The sequence below is a fragment of the Aspergillus foveolatus genome (genome assembly GCF_047715535.1).
Source record: "Aspergillus foveolatus strain CBS 279.81 unplaced genomic scaffold BDW70scaffold_13, whole genome shotgun sequence".
NCBI classification, from domain to species: Eukaryota; Fungi; Ascomycota; class Eurotiomycetes; order Eurotiales; family Aspergillaceae; genus Aspergillus; species Aspergillus foveolatus.
The window spans coordinates 386,416-405,104 of record NW_027396077.1 but is presented as its reverse complement, the minus strand read 5'-3'; the positions used below and the strand labels follow the sequence as shown (position 1 = coordinate 405,104).

At 49.0% G+C, this 18,689-nt stretch overlaps 6 protein-coding genes across 6 annotated transcripts; 2 read left to right on the top strand and 4 right to left on the bottom strand.

The window, feature by feature from the left end:
* Positions 1–357: 357 nt before the first annotated feature.
* BDW70DRAFT_132871 (glycosyltransferase family 20 protein) lies at positions 358–3,054 on the bottom strand. Its single transcript, XM_073736227.1, has 6 exons — positions 2,730–3,054; positions 2,131–2,540; positions 1,695–2,067; positions 1,269–1,639; positions 881–1,220; positions 358–826 (listed from the first exon to the last, which is right to left on the bottom strand). The coding sequence occupies exons 2-6, from the start codon at positions 2,444–2,446 to the stop codon at positions 700–702; spliced, it is 1,527 nt and encodes a 508-aa protein (XP_073597867.1). The 5' UTR covers positions 2,447–2,540; positions 2,730–3,054; the 3' UTR covers positions 358–699.
* BDW70DRAFT_132869 (putative metallo-beta-lactamase domain protein) lies at positions 3,036–4,604 on the bottom strand. Its single transcript, XM_073736226.1, has 5 exons — positions 4,501–4,604; positions 4,328–4,446; positions 4,195–4,207; positions 3,779–4,138; positions 3,036–3,715 (listed from the first exon to the last, which is right to left on the bottom strand). Exons 2-5 carry the CDS (start codon positions 4,406–4,408, stop codon positions 3,294–3,296), a joined length of 876 nt encoding a protein of 291 aa, XP_073597866.1. The 5' UTR covers positions 4,409–4,446; positions 4,501–4,604; the 3' UTR covers positions 3,036–3,293.
* Positions 4,605–4,746: 142 nt separating this feature from the next.
* On the bottom strand, positions 4,747–8,064 carry acoA (aconitate hydratase ACO1). Its single transcript, XM_073736225.1, has 7 exons — positions 7,830–8,064; positions 7,699–7,716; positions 7,550–7,621; positions 7,433–7,452; positions 6,745–7,343; positions 5,334–6,679; positions 4,747–5,274 (listed from the first exon to the last, which is right to left on the bottom strand). The coding sequence occupies exons 1-7, from the start codon at positions 7,863–7,865 to the stop codon at positions 5,014–5,016; spliced, it is 2,352 nt and encodes a 783-aa protein (XP_073597865.1). The 5' UTR covers positions 7,866–8,064; the 3' UTR covers positions 4,747–5,013.
* Positions 8,065–8,912: 848 nt separating this feature from the next.
* On the top strand, positions 8,913–9,669 carry BDW70DRAFT_20885 (putative C2H2 finger domain protein). Its single transcript, XM_073743502.1, has 3 exons — positions 8,913–9,123; positions 9,198–9,377; positions 9,440–9,669. Exons 1-3 carry the CDS (start codon positions 9,083–9,085, stop codon positions 9,555–9,557), a joined length of 339 nt encoding a protein of 112 aa, XP_073597864.1. The 5' UTR covers positions 8,913–9,082; the 3' UTR covers positions 9,558–9,669.
* Positions 9,670–10,114: 445 nt separating this feature from the next.
* Positions 10,115–11,616, bottom strand: BDW70DRAFT_132862 (putative mitochondrial carrier protein). Its single transcript, XM_073736224.1, has 4 exons — positions 11,344–11,616; positions 10,950–11,289; positions 10,564–10,897; positions 10,115–10,513 (listed from the first exon to the last, which is right to left on the bottom strand). Exons 1-4 carry the CDS (start codon positions 11,507–11,509, stop codon positions 10,442–10,444), a joined length of 912 nt encoding a protein of 303 aa, XP_073597863.1. The 5' UTR covers positions 11,510–11,616; the 3' UTR covers positions 10,115–10,441.
* Positions 11,556–18,148, top strand: BDW70DRAFT_148902 (vacuolar protein 14 C-terminal Fig4p binding-domain-containing protein; the record flags this gene model as incomplete). The annotated part of the gene is made up of 14 exons (XM_073738932.1): positions 11,556–11,650; positions 11,783–12,449; positions 12,504–12,587; positions 12,635–12,758; positions 12,806–14,328; positions 15,017–15,128; positions 15,238–15,401; positions 15,449–16,130; positions 16,187–16,962; positions 17,018–17,122; positions 17,172–17,290; positions 17,345–17,424; positions 17,475–17,634; positions 17,707–18,148. The coding sequence occupies 14 exons, from the start codon at positions 11,556–11,558 to the stop codon at positions 18,146–18,148; spliced, it is 5,133 nt and encodes a 1,710-aa protein (XP_073597862.1).
* Between the last annotated feature and the right edge of the window lie 541 nt (positions 18,149–18,689).

The window sequence follows — 18,689 nt, the reverse complement described above, 5'->3', positions numbered from 1 at the left end:
CTAGTGACACTACCCTTCAGAAATTTAAAAAGGGAAATGAATAGTAACTCTACCTCTTTCTCTTCTGTCTAGCCTGTCTCATCGATTCTCCTCTGAGACACAATTAATTAGATATGAATATCGTCGAAAGCATTGTGTCGTGATACCGCTTGGATGCAGTGGACGTATGTGTGCTGAAAGAAACCTGCAATTTAAGAAGCCATTGTGAATGTTGAACATGCATATTTACTCGGTCAGACCCAGTAACCAAATCTGCTGGATTGAAGTTCTTCAGGTGGCTAGAAGACCCTGGAGTAGTAGATCTACTGTATATCATCTTTAGCCTGCGGGGAGATGTTATACACCTCTATATGATAATAAAGCAGGTCATAATGAAATGCCATGTTTTTCTATGACAAGAAAACATTAACAGTCACTAAATACATTAACGGACATCTCTAAGTTACTGTAAGTCAGGAGTCTACTTCATATGCGGGACCCCAACACCTTATATCCCGATACCTATACGCAGGAAAACGTAGAGTAGGGACTGATTCGGAATATCCCGTCTAATTAAGGCGGGGGAGTCGACGGGGGATTGGCACAGTGTCCGCTTTGCGGCTTTTGAGATTGTAAACGAAATTTGAGATCACATAGTCCAACTGCGGCCGTCTTGCTCATTGCTAACTTCAGCTGGGAGAAATTTCGTTGATGTTCACTCTACTGCGATGAAGTCCCCAGCTCTGACATCTCTCCGTTCACAGGGGACTCTTTGGTGGGAAGTTTCCCTGCGGCTTGCTCCGAAATTCTTGTCAACTCGGTAACAAAAGATTGACCCCAAAAGGCACTAGTTAGATTAGCAAGATGATACTGTTTAGGACAATTGAAAGGAGAAACTAACCTTGTGTACTTGTTGACATATTTATCCAGCTTCGAGAAGTTCAGCGCTCGCTGTTCATCACTCATCGTGACGGCTTCGTGGTAAGCCGCTGCAAGCTCCTCAGTATTCCAGGGGTTAACGATTATGCTTCCGTTAAGACTCTGGGCGGCACCGGCGAATTCAGACAGGACTAACGACCCGTGGCGCTTCTCCTGGGTAGCGATGTACTCGTATGAGACGAGGTTCATGCCATCTCGGGTGGAAGAAACGACGCATGCATCGGACACAGCGTAGAGAGCAATGAGTTCATCGAAATTCACCGATTTGTGGAGGAAATGGATCGGCATGAATTCGACAGTCCCTGATTACAGTCAGAATGAATTTGCTGCATATAGTGAGGTCGACTAACCGAATTTCCCGTTGATCCTGCCCACCAATTCGTTCACAACGGCTCTCAAATTCTGGTATTCTTCTACATCTTGACGACTGGGAACGGCGACCTGGACAAGAACCACCTTACCCACCCATTCAGGATGGTCACTCAGGAATACTTCAAGGGCATGGAGCTTCTGAGGAACGCCCTTAATATAATCCAGCCGGTCAACGCCTACCATAAGCTTCACGCCCTGGAATTTTTGCTCCAAAGTTGCAATACGCTTTTGAACTTTTTCTTTCTTCAAGCCTTCCTTGAATTTCTCCGGATCAATACCAATAGGGAAAGCGCCGCAAGCGATTATCTTTCCCTGGAACTCTATCCCATTGGGAGTGGTTGGCAGTCCCCTAGAAACAATATTAGCTTCTATGCCACACAGAATAGACATAGATTCGCACATACAGCAACCGCGAGCAAGCGCTGAGGAAATGCCTCGTGTAGTCATAAGTGTGGAAACCGATGAGGTCACAGTGGAGAAGTCCAAGCAACAGCTCGTTTCGTACCGGCAAAATTCGGTAAATTTCACTGCTGGGGAATGGAGTGTGGAGGAAGAAACCAATCTTGATGTTTTTCTTGGTGTTTCCAATTTCTTCTCGGAGCATTTCAGGTAGGAGCATCAAATGGTAGTCGTGCACCCAAATCAAGTCGCCATCCTGAACTTGGCTCGCAACAGCCTGTGCAAATAGACGATTTGCCTCTTTATAAGCTTCCCAAGCAGACTCGTCGAACGTGATTTCACCGGGGTGGTAATGGAAAAGTGGCCAAAGGATGGAGTCTGTGTAACAGGACGAAGTTTGTCAGCATTTGCACCGTTTACCAGAATCGTGGGAAGACTGACTAGAGAACCCATTGTAGTGCCTATCTGCAAGTTCATCATCGATAAAGACCGGGATAGCGTTATATTCTTCCTTTAACCGGTTCTTCAAAGTCGGGATCTCCTCTTCCGGAACCTCCAGACCGGGCCAGCCGTACCACTGGAAGGTTGTGGTTTTCGATAAGCCGCTCAGACCACTAACGAGGCCACCTGATGACATGGAAAAATCATATTTGCCATCTTCTGATCGCTTTATGGTGATGGGTAACCGATTTGAAACGAGAAGAAGTCTCGATTCGTTTTGTGTGGAGTTCTCAACGCCGGGCATGGTGCAGGTCATATAGATGCGGAACCTTAAGCGGCGAGTATGTTCCGGCTGGGTAGGGAGATGGTTGCTAGTCTCACTGCGATGAAGAAATATGCAAGGAGCTTTGCTAGAGAGGAAGATCAGTCAGAAAGTGACAAACCAATGACGTCGGTGAAGGCTGGACAGGCAGACTTCGACAGCGATAGGAAATCAAATACAGGAGTAGAAAATGGTGAAGTTGAGCCTGAAGGCACGTGGAACGCTTTGACAAAAGAACAGAAGAGTCCGCTTTTTCAACTGCAGGCTTGCAGCTTACCTGTTCTTCGTGAATCTATGCGCAGGGAGCTGGCGGGAAGAGGCCCAAAGAGGGGCAGAAATCGATTGAGCTTGAGATTGTGAACGAGAAATAAAGTAAATGATCACAGGCTCTTCACTAACGAACTCATCGAAGACAAATATAAGGAGACGGCGTGATATGGCCGCAACTTGATTTTGTACGGCAACAGAAGCGCATCCAAGGAATGTTGAAGTGATGACGATACCACCAAACCGGGACGGGAACAAAATTGGTCCAGTAACGATGAAGTCAGAGAGTCGACGGGGCCTGGACCAGCCACTCAGCGCTGGGCGCACGAGCCCACCGGCCACGGCTGCTTCCATGGAATATTTCCTTAGCATTCTGCCAGGTATTTCTATCCATTGTCACTATATTCAAATCGGCGCCCAGTGGCCTAGAAACTTCTGTCTTTCTAGTATCAGCGCTTGGCTTCTAAGCGGGATTTGCATGAGATTTGCCAAGGTTACCACTTGGGCACCTATCCAATCTTACTGACTATATCACAGCGTTAAGCAGAGACAGTACGGACATCCGTATCTTAAATCATAAAGCTGATTTGCCCGTATTAAGGGTCCAGCGGTCCGAGTCCATATCGTGAATGACCTTTCCTTCGGCTTCCAACTTGCTTAGCACCTGTACGACCCCATTTGCAGCGGGGAGATGGAGGTTCTCAGGAACATCTGTGTAGATGATCTTCACTATCTCGAGAGGGGTCCACCACGACTTCCGCTCCGGAGAGCGCTCGTGGTCGCCGATTTCTAGTTTTCCGTACCGCAGCACGCGGATCACCTCGTCCTCCCGCTGCTGTCGGTGCCGTATATACTCTGCGATCTTTGCTGTAGCATTTCCGACAACTGCCCCGTGACCGGGATATCCTCGACCTGATACCCGATTTTGCATTCGCTTCAGGCTATCGAGGTAGCCCTTTAGGTCCTCAAACACTGCCGTCCCATGGCCTAGAACGTCTATAGATTACCGAGTTAGCGCCTTGGATGTAAGATTCAACATCATGGAGTATGGTCACTCACTATCACCCGTGAATATGGCATTCTCTTCCTCAAATACAAACACCATATGATCGACTGTATGGCCTGGCGTATGGGCGGCTCTTAGCGTTGCTCCTTCAACCTGAAAGACTTGCCCATCCTGAATATCTACCTGCCCTTCTCCGGGCTGATGTTTGTAGATTGTTACTTCAGGGCATAGTCTGAGTAGATCCGGAATACCACCAACATGGTCATGGTGCCAGTGCGTTATAAGAGCCTGGTGGACTGTCGCATTTTCATCCGACAGCACTTTTTTCAGATGCGCGGCCCAGGATTGCTTGCCTTCGCCGGTGTCAATAAGGATACGACGAGGCCCTTGACCGACCAGATAAGTGTTTGTTCCTGCAGGTGTTAGATTTGCTATGGTTTCTCCCTGCCATGACATAAGTAAAACAAACCTTGTAGAGTAAACTATTCTCCAGTGCGGCTCTGTCAGTATTCAAAACAGCAACTGCTTCGAACTCGAGTATCAAGAACACGCCAAAGCCCCATAGTAGGAGAAAGGGGAAAAATTGGGCAAGATGAACACACCTTCCCGGGATTTCCTCCCAGAACCCGCACCACCGACGCACTGAGCCTTTCGACCTCAGGTAACGGGACTAGCTGAGCCATTTATCGGTATAGCTTAATGCCCTTCAGTTCGATTTGAGCTATGATACATGGTCAGTACTGTTCCCGAAGCGGGATTCTATAATTCTCCTCACCGAGTGGAGTCAAACCCGAAGCACGAACTGATTGAAATTACAGATCTAGTATAAGGGAGATGCCATTATGTTGAGAGGAAGGCCCGTCATATACGCCGGTTACGCTGACATGCTCATTGCTCAACGGCCGAGGCGGGGCAGACGCGGAAAGGGTTGGCCTCGGCCAGTCGGCACCGCAGAGCACGCGATCTTATGTCATCGCCCACTGAGAGCTTCCTAATTGATAAGAGCTTACAGTATAAGTAGTCACGAAGGAAGCAGTTAATGAAATAGTATATGGTATGCATCCAATCCCTAACATACAATGGACGATGTAACAAAAACAGGTGATATATCCATGTAGTCCGCCCAAAGGTTGCCAATACATCCCCTGAGCAGAAAGCGATTCGTAAAAATTTTCGAAACCTCACTCCGTGATATCAATCATAGAAAGACCATTAGCAGCTCTAGTACTGCCTTTTCTTGCTCGCTGCTAACCGATCAAAGCACAAGACATAATTTACAGGATGTCGTTTAGTTGCTGGACTTGCGGGCCATGGTGTTGAGGGCGGAACCGTCCTTGAACCACTCAATCTGGGACTCGTTGAAGGTGTGGCTGAGCTTGACGTCGAAGGAGGCACCATCCTTGGGGTGGACACGGAGGGTCATGGGCTTGTCAACGGCGAGTTCCGTGCAGAGGAGGTCGACGGTGGCGTCAGGGGGGATGCGGTCGTAGTCGGCAGGATCGGAGAAGGTGAGAGGAAGCATACCCTGCTTCTTAAGGTTGGTTTCGTGCTGGAGAATATTTGTTAGTCCAAGTACTACTTAGCCTGAACGAGACGCATGAGACTTACAATACGGGCAAAGCTGCGGGTGATGATGGCGAGACCACCAAGGTGGCGGGGTTCAAGAGCAGCGTGCTCACGAGAGCTACCCTCACCGTAGTTCCAGTCACCGATAACAACCCACTTAACACCACGAGCCTTGTAGTCACGAGCCGTGGCGGGGACAGCATCGTACTCGCCAGTGAAAACGTTCTTGATCTTGTTGGCCTCGCCGTTCTCAGCGTTGACAGCACCGATCAGCATGTTGTTAGAGATGTTGTCAAGGTGACCACGGTACTTGAGCCATGGGCCAGCCATGGAGATGTGATCAGTAGTAGTCTTGCCCTGGCACTTGATCAGGATAGGAATGCCAGTGGCATCCTTGCCGTCCCAAGGCTGGAATCCAGCGAGGAGCTGCAGACGGTCACTAGAGGGGGAAACGGCAACCTCGACACTGCTGCGGTCGGTGGGAGGAGCCTGGTAGGTGTCGCGGCCGGGGTCGTAGCCACGGCTGGGGAGACCGTCACCAGTAGGGGGCTTAAGCTTGAACTCCTTGCCATCCTTGTCCTTGAGAGTGTCGGTGAGGGGGTTGAAGTTAAGAGTACCAGCAATGCTCAAAGCAACGACAAGGTCGGGGGAAGTGACGAAAGCGTGAGTAGCAGGGTTGGCATCGTTACGACCAGTGAAGTTACGGTTGTAAGAAGAGACAATGGAGTTGGGGGTACCCTTCTTGACATCCTTGCGGTCCCACTGTCCAATGCAAGGACCGCAGGCGTTGGCGAGGATGACACCACCGAACTCCTCAAGGGTCTTGAGCTGACCGTCACGCTCAATGGTAGCGCGAATCTGCTCGGAACCAGGAGTAACAGTGAAGATAGACTTGGCCTTCAGACCGTGGTCGAGAGCATCCTGGGCGATGGAAGCAGCACGAGACATGTCCTCGTAAGAAGAGTTGGTGCAAGAGCCAATCAGACCGACCTTGAGCTCCTCGGGCCAGCCGTTGGCCTTGACAGCCTCCTTGAACTGAGAGATGGGGGTAGCCAAGTCAGGGGTGAAGGGACCGTTGATGTGGGGCTCGAGCTCGGACAGGTTGATCTCGATCAGCTGGTCGTACTCAGCACCCTCATCCTCGCGAAGGTCCTTGGCGTAGGAGCGGGCGAAGTCACCAATCTGCTGACGCTTGGTGGCCTTCAAGTAGTCGTACATGCGGTCGTTGAAGGGGAAGAGAGAGGTGGTGGCACCAATCTCAGCACCCATGTTACAGATGGTGGCCATACCAGTGGCAGAGAGGGAGTTGACACCAGGACCGTGGTACTCAATGATGGCACCAGTACCACCCTTGACAGTCAGGAGACCAGCGACCTTGAGGATGATATCTAAGAGAGTATTAGTACACAATTCCCCTCGAGCGCTTCGGTCAGACGTAAACAATGATACTTACCCTTGGGAGCGGTCCAGCCGGACATCTCACCAGTGAGCCTAACACCGATGACCTTGGGAGCCTTCAATTCCCAAGGAAGGCCAGCCATGACATCGACAGCATCAGCACCACCAACACCAATAGCAGCAATAGCAAGACCACCAGCGTTAGGAGTGTGAGAGTCGGTACCGATCATAAGACCACCGGGGAAGGCGTAGTTCTCAAGGATGATCTGGTGAATGATACCAGAGCCAGGCTTCCAGAAACCGATGTTGTACTTGGCAGTCGAAGAGGCAAGAAAGTCGTAGACCTCCTTGTTGATCTCATTCGCGCGAGCAAGATCCTTCTCACCACCAAGCTGAGCCTCAATCAAGTGGTCACAGTGCACGGTGGTGGGAGTAGCGACGGACGGCATACCAGCCGACATGAACTGCAGGATGGCCATCTGAGCGGTAGCATCCTGGCAAGCAACACGGTCGGGGCGGAGCTTGAGGTAGGACTTGCCACGCTCGATGTCCTGGTTTTGGGGGTCGTCAAGGTGAGAGTACAGAATCTTCTCGGCGTATGTGAGAGGACGGGTCAGACGACGGCGAACAACGTCCAGGTTCTCGGACATCTTCCTGCAAGTTGCAAAAACATATTAGTCAACTCCAGACATTTGGCGTCGCCAATAAGCCAGCACTCCAGACTCCAATGACTCTAAACATACTTGTAGTTGATGTAGTTGCCCTAGAATGCGGCCGTTAGCGAAATTTGTCCAGCATCACTAACTCATCCGAAGCAACCGAGGCTAGTCACAATAGGGCCGCGACAAGGAATAGCTCACCTTTTCGAGATTGCACATCTCGACCTTCTTGTCGAGGTCGGCAACGGTGGCCATGCCCCGGGTCCCGAACAGCTATTCCAGAATTAGTACTCACTGATCCTGCATTTCACAATTCCCGGGATTAAGGCGGCTAGGAGGAGATGTCTTACAAGACGGGATTTAGGGGCCTGCATCAAAACCATGTTAGCCGCTAAGTGTTCGGATCCTGCATTGGCCAGCGTTCAAGTAGAGCAGCAATTTCGAGGCCAGCTATGCGAGATGAGAAATATGGGATACTCACCAGCGCACCCATGCGCGCAAGCCTTGTGGTGATCATGATGGAAGCTCTCTATGCAAGATGGCTAGGCCACAACACGCTGGAGAGCTAAACCAAGTAGCAGCTTCAACCTGGGGAAATGGAGTGGAGAGTGAAGGGGAGAAAGAGAGAGTTTTGAAACCCAAGGGAAGGTCGTCGATTAAAAGGAAGCTTGGGTTTTCAAGTGCGAGAATTCTTGTTTGACTTGCGACGGGACCCTCAGCTTGCTCCTCTGAACCGGAGTGGAGGACCCGTAACCGCTGCAATACCTCCATTACAAGCCGCTGTACGCTTTCGGGGCGACACCGAACCAAAGCATGCAACCGGAGACATGGAAGGTCATGAGCTTTCCCACCAGTCAGTCAGAGGAATGTAGGCATTCTACAAGCTTGCTAGAGTCATTTCTTGCTACAGTAATAATTGCTCACGCTCTAGAGTACATTTTCTCTGCAAAACAATAATATTCTATTGCTTCATCTACGGGGCTGCTATTTAGTTCCCCATGGCGACAAGCAATATTGCGTACTGTAAATACGCTGCCGGTAATGGTAGGAAGCATGTGAGACCGGTAATTTTAGTATTCAAGTAAACCAATCAGAACGTCCTGATTACACCCTATATTCTTTGAAGTAGCATTACAACTCTTTACATCATAGCCTGACAGAGCCCATCTCATGTAGATATAGCGTTTAATGGACAAAATACTAGGTAAAGCACCGAGTCAAAGGACAAGGCAATATCAACACCTACCTGCTTCTCTGTTCGAGGTTCACAAGTCTGGCATCCTCAGCTTGCGGAAGCTCAGACTCGTGAAAATTGGATTACTCTGCTACCCTCGCAACTGGACGGCGAAGATTCGGAGGAAAATGCCGAATAGTGGAATCGTCATACATGGCCGTACGGAGAAATCGCCCAAAGGCACTGGGCACTAAGCACAACTGCGGCTGCTGACTGAGCCGAGCTAGAACCGAGGCCTACCGAGAGGCCCGCGGGCCCGTCGCCAAGACTCAGGTTGACTTTAACCAATTGCGGCCACTGAGTTTCTTTCGCAAATCAATATTGCTTCCGCGCATATTGAGCGATTGCCTGGAGATTCCTGACCCGCTTTCTTTCACGCCGCTGGCGGCCTTAGCTTTTTCCGTTATTCGGTGATCGCCACATCCACAGACTGACTCCATATTCTAGGACGACCCTTCTGAGGACGAGTTGGGGTCAGACTTAGGTCGATAAACTACAAGATGGGAGCAGTAAGGAGAACAAAGACGAAGCGCAGGACCAGGTATATTTGACTTTTTTTTTTGCCAGAAATTCCGATTTGGGGTGAACCTATGATACTGACAAGGATTTTTTCAGAGATTATGATCAGGTCCGCGCGGATGTGGAAAGCTCGAAGCACCTTGCGCAGTATAAGGCGACGAAAGATCCTGAAGACCTTCCCGGCCTAGGGAAGCATTACTGCGTCGAATGCGCCAAATGGTTCGAGAGCGACTACAATTTGGTCGCTCATAGGAAGGGCAAAAACCACAAGAGAAGGTCGGTCGTCCGGCGCAATCTCAAATATCGAAACCCCGTCTGACCTCCTTTTCTGTTCTCAGACTTCGTCTACTACGTGAAGAACCCCATTCACAGAAGATCGCTGAGGCTGCTGTAGGCCTGACAACAGACAATGGCCCGCGCCGGAGGGATAGCGACGAAATGGCTATGGATAGCTAATTTCCATGACAGCGTGATAAAGGCCAGCTCGACGAACTCCGACAGATGTCCTGGGAAGGCAGTTATAGGGTTCGAGTGTTGGTTCTCCTCTGCAAACTAGCTTGATCGACTGGCAGCAAGCTATCTACGCCAAATTCTTTCGAATTCATGGTGATGGGCATGGGAAGAAGTATAGCACAACTTTCAGGGCTTCAAGCTAAAATGCGGGCTGCCTGAAAAAAATTTCAGCCAATCACATCGTCTTGTATTTGAACAGACACGAGAGAACCCAAAAGTGCCGAAGCCCGCCGGTTATGCTCAATCCCGCCGAGTCCACCCTCGGTTGCCCCTACGATATCGCCGCTTATCGGAAGTTGTACATACAGGCCCCCACTTCTCCCTGACATTGAAATAATGAAATCCGTTTACAAGAGCGCCGCTAGCATTGATACGAATTAAAGCTTGCATACTCGGAGGCTGGGACAACCTTCACCGAGAGCCATTATTGTAATGGGCCATGCTTTTATACTGCTCAGGCTAGTAATTCTGTAGAGTCTGGTGACTATTGCTTAAATTAGGTACAAAGTAGTCTACTCCGAGATGGTCAGAGTGATCTGTACATGCCACGCTCGTAGCATAAACAGACTACCCCTGTCGCAAACATACTTAAGGTATTACGTCCGCTGCTTGATAGCCCCTGTGAGACTGAAGTTGCTATATCCGCCTTCTCCCTGTGACCATGTAAATGCTTACCACGCAGCCGTCTTCCAAGGTGTCTTATCCAAAGTCTCTTGCCGAAAACATCTACCGACTATTGGCCAGAACGTTAATAATTATGCCGGAAATGAACTTTCCCAGGTCCATAATACACAGGATATCATCTCTACACCTGCTGATCGATTCTATTATATAGTTTCCAGTGACTTATACCATGTTGGGTCCTGGAAACATCTCATAAGCCACTCATATGTCGCCCACTGGTTCGAATATTAGCAGCATGCTTACAAAAATGTGAAAACAACATTACCTGGGCTGCATTTACGATGAAGGCTCTTAAACTGCATACCCCAATACCTCGATAAAAGGCTTTGAAGCCTTCCGCTCGATACATCTCCCTTGCCAGGTCGAAAGAACCTAACGTCTGTTTGCTGGTCTGCGCTTGTAGTAAAGGGCGTGCTTCAGCATGGTCCGCAATCGTACTTGCTTGCAGACGGGTCTTAATAACGTCAAGCGGGAAGACGGAAGCCCATGTAACTATTCCAGCAATGCCGCCGCAAAAAAGCACCTTCAATGCAGTGTTACTCGTATCTTCTCTATCGGGAGAGGACATTAACCTTTTGCAATATTCGTAGGACCAGAAGCTGTCAACCTGTAAACGAACGCCTTCTATCAGAGAGCTTAGGAAATACGTACTAGAATCCGTATCCTATAGAATCTCTAGCACATGTTATTCCACCAGCAAAATATAATCCCCTCCAACCGCGAGTTCGAACGATATCCTTGGCGACTGTCCACGACGAGACTCCCGGGCAAGCGTCAAGCTGTGCTCGGCATTTGATGAATTCTGTTGGGGAGGAAACCATCCAGCTGGCAATTCCACCTAAGGCCCCAGCAAGCCAAAGTTTATATAGAGCACAATTTTGAGGGTTGGTAGGGTCAGTGACTGATTTATCCAAGAGCATCAATGCCCGGTTATATGACACAAAGAGCAGTGCATTGAGAGCTCCATATCCAAGGATTGGAGCCGCAGCACCTGGAAGGATCAGAATAATGAATAGTAGCGGACAACCACGCGGAGTTTACATACCTCGCACAAGAGAACTAGTGCTCTCAAATCGAGTCAACTGCCGAGGTGATACAGGACCATTGGCAGAACTGCTTGCTTGCAATCGGACTTTGATCAAGTCAAGGGGATTCCCAATGATTATACCGATAGCGCCGCTAATATAGCCGGCCCAAAAGTCCGCAGACATGGAGTTGGATACTTGACCTACAGGAACTTCCGAAGTCCTTCGATGGATGCCAGTTGAGGTGGGAGCAGCATCGCGGGGACGGGCTTATCAACTACCATATCACCACGTGATTACGCGATCCTTTGGCGCTAAGGCAAACGCGTGCGTCGCCTATGAAGCAATATCGCTACAAACGTTCTCTGACAGGAGCAGGTCTAGTAAAATTGCCGCTCCTATAAATGTGAGTAAACGACATTATACATCATTAGAGCCTCAAAAGTCTAATCGCTGAAGGTATCGCCCGCGACCCTCAGACAACGGCGGCGATGTTACATCTATAGCATCGCGCGTCAGCGCATCCTCGAACTCCATCGACCGCCTCTCGAAACCCTTCAAATGCCCTGGATCAGCTACACCAACGAGAGCTTCGGATAAGCCTGCAAGAAAACGGAGGAAGGTGAATTATGCCGGGGCCGATGGAAGTATCGAAGACAATAGTGTTAAGCCATATACCAATGAGGAACGCCTAGCGCTTGCCACTCGGGACGTCAACAGATTTCCTGTCTTCAAAGCAAAGGACAAAGACCTTGCGTTCAAGCAAAAGTTCAAAGTGCCTTTGATAAATAAGTCGACTGGCACGTACGACAGCTCGCGACCCGCCCCAACCCTGGGGATGAGGCAGGGTGCGTCATTTGTGGTGAAACCTTTGCATGACCCAAGTGGAGAGTTTGCGATTGTTCTCTACGACCCAACCGTTGATGATATCGATGAGGGCAAGCCCGGGAAACAGGATAATGATGCCAGTGATAAGGTTCAGAAACTGGATGAGCCTCTCGTGCATAAAAGCTTGGCGGATATCCTTGGGCTTAAGAAGAAAGTGGAAAACCGTCCAAAAGTCCCAGTGGTGATTGATCCTAGGCTAGCAAAGGTCTTACGTCCGCATCAAGTAGAAGGAGTCAAGGCAAGTCTTCTGCAAGAAACCACTGTTCAGCGGACTGCCAACTAACAGGTCTAGTTCCTCTACCGCTGCACTACTGGAATGATTGATAAAAACGCCCATGGTTGCATCATGGCAGACGGAATGGGACTAGGAAAGACTGTAAGTCCGGGAGCTCTCTGGTGTAACCATGAAACTTACGGTGATAGCTTCAATGCATTTCTTTAATGTGGACACTTCTGAAGCAGTCCCCCGAGGCTGGAAAGACAACCATCCAGAAATGCATCATTGCATGCCCGTCGAGTTTGGTGGGGAATTGGGCCAATGAACTTTGTAAGTTATTGAATTACATTTTATAATGTAGACACTAACCGAAGCAGGCAAATGGCTTGGGAAGGATACTATCACTCCGTTTGCGGTGGATGGCAAAGCATCAAAAACAGAGCTCACAAGCCAGTTGAAACAATGGGCAATCTCTTCCGGTCGCTCTATCGTTAGACCGGTACTCATTGTTTCATATGAAACACTGCGGATGTATGTCGACACATTGAAGGATAACCCGATTGGGCTGCTCCTCTGTGATGAAGGTCACAGATTGAAGAATAAAGAAAGCTTGACTTGGACAGCACTCAACAGTCTGAATGTGCAACGCCGAGTGATTCTGTCTGGGACGCCTATTCAGAACGACCTTTCAGAATATTTCGCACTTCTCAATTTCGCCAACCCAGACCTACTTGGGTCGCAAAACGAATTTCGAAAAAGATTTGAGATACCCATCCTCAAGGGGCGAGACGCAGCAGGCACGGAAGAAGACAGGAAGAAAGGCGATGAACGTCTGGCAGAGCTTTCCAGTATCGTTAACAAGTTTATCATTCGGCGGACAAACGACATTTTGTCCAAGTACTTGCCAGTCAAGTATGAACATGTTGTTTTCTGCAACCTTTCACAATTTCAACTGGATTTGTACAGACATTTCATCGATAGTCCCGAGATCAAAAGTCTCCTCAGGGGCAAAGGCAGTCAGCCTCTGAAAGCGATCGGGATACTGAAAAAGCTCTGCAACCATCCAGACTTACTGAATCTTTCCACTGATCTCCCCGGGTGTGAGCACGCATTCCCGGATGATTATGTCCCTGTGGAAGCAAGGGGTCGGGACAGAGACGTCAGACCTTGGTATTCAGGGAAAATGATGGTGCTTGACCGGATGCTGGCGCGAATACGCCAGGACACAAATGACAAAATTGTTCTAATTAGCAATTATACACAAACACTCGATTTGTTTGAAAAGCTTTGCAGGTCAAGAGCATATGGTTGCCTGAGACTGGACGGTACGATGAACGTTAAGAAACGACAGAAGCTGGTCGACAAGTTCAACGACCCCAACGGCGAAGAGTTTGTATTTCTTCTCAGCAGCAAAGCCGGTGGGTGTGGTTTGAACTTGATCGGTGCTAATCGACTTGTCTTGTTCGATCCCGATTGGAACCCGGCAGCAGATCAGCAGGCACTCGCGCGAGTTTGGCGTGATGGTCAGAAGAAAGACTGTTTTGTTTACCGCTTCATTGCAACTGGGTCCATTGAAGAGAAGATCTTCCAACGTCAATCTCACAAACAGTCGCTTTCCTCCTGTGTGGTTGACTCCGCTGAGGATGTTGAACGACATTTTTCATTGGACTCACTCCGCGAGCTATTCCAATTCAAACCGGGTACAACGAGCGATACGCATGATACTTTCAAATGCAAAAGATGCAGAGCCGATGGGACTCAGTATATTAAGGCTCCAGCTATGCTTTACGGTGACACCAGTTCTTGGAATCATTTCGTGAACACCGGCGAGAAGGGGCCGCTCAACCAGATTCAAGACCTTTTGATTCGACAAGAGACTCAGGAGCGAGATGTCTCTGCGGTTTTCCAGTATATCAGTCATTGAATAGATCGATTAGGGCCATTGTCTTATTTTGTTGGGAGTTACGTTGGCATTGACTACTGGACGGAGCTTAAGCTGGGTTCCTTGGGAATAACCATGGCATACTTGATTAGCGCATTATTGGAATATGTAACTATTGAAACTTAGATATTAAATATGCTCTTAGTTGGTGCCTACTCGCAAGACCCCCAACGTAGCTATATTGTCTGCGTTGTTGCCCCCGAGACACGTGCGGAGAGTAAGAATGGTCGAGCCGCCCTACGTCACTCCACTTCTAGCTCCCTGCCAACGCATCTTCACCGATTCCTCCCCACATGACTTTGTGACAACGCGACAGTTAGTCCATCTCATTGTTTGTTGTTTTACTACTAATTTATTTGCGCTAAAATCCCTTCCAGCGCAAGACGCCTATCAGCCTCACACTCCAAGGCCCAGACTGCGGGGGCTTGCACCATGAGGATAGTCGCCTAGAGCCTTAGATCTCAGCCGATGTTTGCCTGAGCAATGGATCACTCAATCCAGCGGTTGCTGAATGATAAGCTCTATGACCGGAGGAAACAAGGAGCACTAGAGTACGCCTATCCAATCCCGCCGCAGCATTAGAAATAGTGATTGGAGTTATGGGGGATTTGCAATCGCTGACCCCTCTTAAAATAATAGGCTCGAGAAAGTCGTCCGAGACGCCGCATTCAGAGGAGACCATGAAGTTATTCAGAAGATTGTCGATCAGTTATGCCACGACTACGCCTATGCGGTACATCAGCCACATGCGAGAAACGGTGGATTGATTGGGTTAGCGGCAGCTTCAATAGCATTGGGATCGGTGAGTTTAACGAGCTTGCTGGGGTTAGATCATTGATTCTGAGACCGGAGAACTTCAGGAGGGAGTTGCTCCTTATCTAAAAGAAATCGTTCCGCCGGTACTCGCGTGCTTCTCTGATCAAGATGCGAGGGTTAGATACTACGCTTGCGAGAGCATGTACAACATCGCCAAGGTCGCGAAGGGAGAGATTTTGCTGTTTTTCAACGAGATATTCGATGCGCTAAGCAAGGTATATTCTTTGGTTTATTCCTTGGAGAAAAGCCTGACCAGACACAGCTAGCTTCAGACTCCGAACTATCTGTGAAGAATGGAGCGGAACTGCTCGATCGACTTGTGAAGGACATCGTTTCCGAATCGGCCGCCCATCACGTTTCCGTCCTCCAGCTCTCTGAGAAACAGTCCTCTGACCCTGACGATTTAGGGGATGACCTCCCGACGGCGTTTTCGCTTCCGAAGTTCATACCATTGCTTAAAGAGCGAATACACGTTCTTAGCGCATTCACTCGGACGTTCTTGGTGTCCTGGCTGACTCTGTTGGATACAATACCTGATTTGGAGCTTGTCTCATATTTACCAGAGTTCTTAGCAGGTTTGATCAAATTTCTGGGCGATCCCAATCGAGACGTCAATGTTGCTACACAAGGTCTTCTCGACCGGTTTTTGGCGGAGATCAAAAGGATTGCTCGCCTCAAGAAGGGTCTGGCGGAGAGTCGCAAAGCGCAAGGAAGTGACAATAGACGATCAATGACAAGTGACAATATTAGCCTAGCTACGGACCCGACAACTGCCCTTGACGCTGAGAGTAATGAAAATGCTGTCGAGGACTCTGAGGCTGATTTTGCTGTTGAAGATGAAGAAGGGCTCCATACTGATGGTGACTGGATCCCTGGGCAAGACGTCCAGATTGACTATCCGAAAATACTGGATATCCTTGTAGGGTTTGTTAACACTTCCTATGGTAAGTACTCGCTTCATACCCACTGGATGATGATTGTTTGCTCAAATCAGGTCCAGACGAGGAGATGCAATTGACTGCATTACGCTGGATTGATAGCTTTTTTGAAATAAGTCCCGAGGATATACTTCCTTTCGTCCCACGTCTTCTTGATCAAGTCCTTCCAGCACTGTCCAGCAGCTCAACGGCCGTGAAGGAGACCGCAGGCCGGGTCAATGCGTCGCTGTTGGAGTATATCTTCAGCCTGACCCTATCCGAAGATACCTCGGACGACTCACGACAGACCTCAACCTCCAGATTACCTTCTGCCATCACGAAAGAGCTTGCTGAAAGAAGGTCGTCCACTCCAAATAGTAGAGTCGATATATCGGGTACCGAATCCAAAAAAGCATCCCCTCGAAATAGCGTCTCGTCAGCTGTCCCTTCCCCTCCCCCGGAGCTTGATTATGGCGCGGCCGTTACTTCTCTCACGCTCCAGTTTTTGAGCGAATACGAGACCACAAGAATAGCCGCCCTCTCTTGGCTCATCATGCTACACCGCAAGGCGCCGAAGAAGGTTGCCGCATTCAACGACGGAATATTCCCAGCGCTTCTTAAGACATTGTCTGATCCATCAGAGACAGTTGTTACGAAGGACCTTCAGCTTCTATCTCAAATATCTAGGAACAGCGAAGACAGCTATTTCAAATTATTTATGGTGAACCTGCTCCAACTCTTCTCTACTGATAGGAACCTGCTGGAGATCCGCGGAAATCTTATTATCCGACAACTCTGTCTGAATCTGAGTCCCGAACGTATATATCGAACTCTTGCCGACTGTCTTGAAAAAGAAGATGTGAGTCTCGTCTCTAGTTTATGGATTCGCCACCGCTAACACCGGCATCTCTTAGGACATTGAGTTTGCCAGCATCATGGTGCAGAACTTGAATAATAATCTGATTACAGCGCCGGAGCTGTCAGAATTGAGGAAGCGGCTACGGAACTTGGACTCCAGGGTAACAAAACCCTGTAGTTGTATTCGAACGAGCACTGATCTTTTTCTAGGAGGGCCAAACGTTCTTTGTGGCTCTTTTCAGGTCTTGGTGTCACAATGCAGTCTCGACATTTTCCCTATGCTTGCTTGCGCAGGCGTATGAGCAGGCTTATAATCTTCTTCAAGTCTTGTGAGTCAAGCTGGATTTGTGATGAGCAGCTTTAACTAACTTATCTTCCTGTAGTGCCGAGCTTGAGATGACGGTAAATATGTTGATTCAGATAGACAAACTCGTCCAACTCCTAGAGTCTCCAGTTTTCACTTGTATGCTTTGAACTATCCATTTCTGATAACGAACCCTAACTCCACACTAGATCTCCGCCTTCAACTCCTCGAACCCGAAAGATACCCATACCTGTACAAATGCCTCTACGGCGTCCTCATGCTCCTTCCTCAAAGCTCAGCCTTCGCAGCTCTCAAGAATCGCCTCAACAGCGTTAGTAACATTGGCCTCCTCCACACAGGTCCTCGTCTGTACGTCAACTCAACTCCCTTCTCCCACGCAGACTCTCCTGATTAAATCACACTAAGACCAACCACATACAGATCTACAATGGCTTCCACCTCCACGTCTGGCGCATCAACCTACGACCGCACCAGCGGTCGCCTTAAACAGCGTGACGAAAACTCCATCCGCTGGGTCGATCTTCTAGACAAATTCAAGTCAGTCCAGGAAAAGACCCGCTCTTCACAGCGCTCCCAGCGCCCCTTCGACGCCAACGACGAACACACGCATCAAACGACAACACTCTCCGCTGCCATCTCCAATGCAGATCAAATCCGCAGAGACAAGACCCTCCCCGATACGCCGCGCGCCGCGTTTGGCGGCGCAGGAGGCCGCGCTTCGCCAGCTGATGGTGGCAATGCTGGAAGTGCTGTTGCTGGTGGCGGTGCTGGGAAGGGAGGCATTCTGAGTCCACAGAGGCAGAAATCCGGCTTGCCGAATTTGGGACGGTTAAGAATTGGCGGGGGGAAGAATAAGCGTTGACGTAGTTTAGTTGAGGTAGCTCAGCTAATTCAAGAATTTTCAATGTGTCTTCTACTTCTACAGGTGGCGTCTAACTCCGTTCTGTACTGTCTGCTCCTTGAGACATCGCTCTGAGCGTCAAGATCTGTGATGCATCTCGCCTTATAGTAACATTGGTGTCAAAGTGGGCACACAAACCTGGGCACCGGAATATATACATATGCTTTAGATATACGGCAGCGAATGACGAAAAGAACAACCATAAGTACCCAGATGTGCTAATTGTTTCCAAATGTTAACCAACGTAAAGCTTGATCTGTAATAATTGGAGCGAAAGCTATACTCATCAAAACTATTTAACAGTCACAGGTCTGCAATATGCCGACAACGAAGACAACGAATTTGTGAACGGCACGAGCTCCTATTCCTATTCGGAAGCATCACACCCATCCAACGCATCTTGGAAAAGTCGTTGGGAAAGTGGGCTTTTCGCCCAGATGACAGTAAGAATAAGAGTTCCAGCAAAATAAAAGCGTGCAAAACATAAGCTTTGTTCTATAAT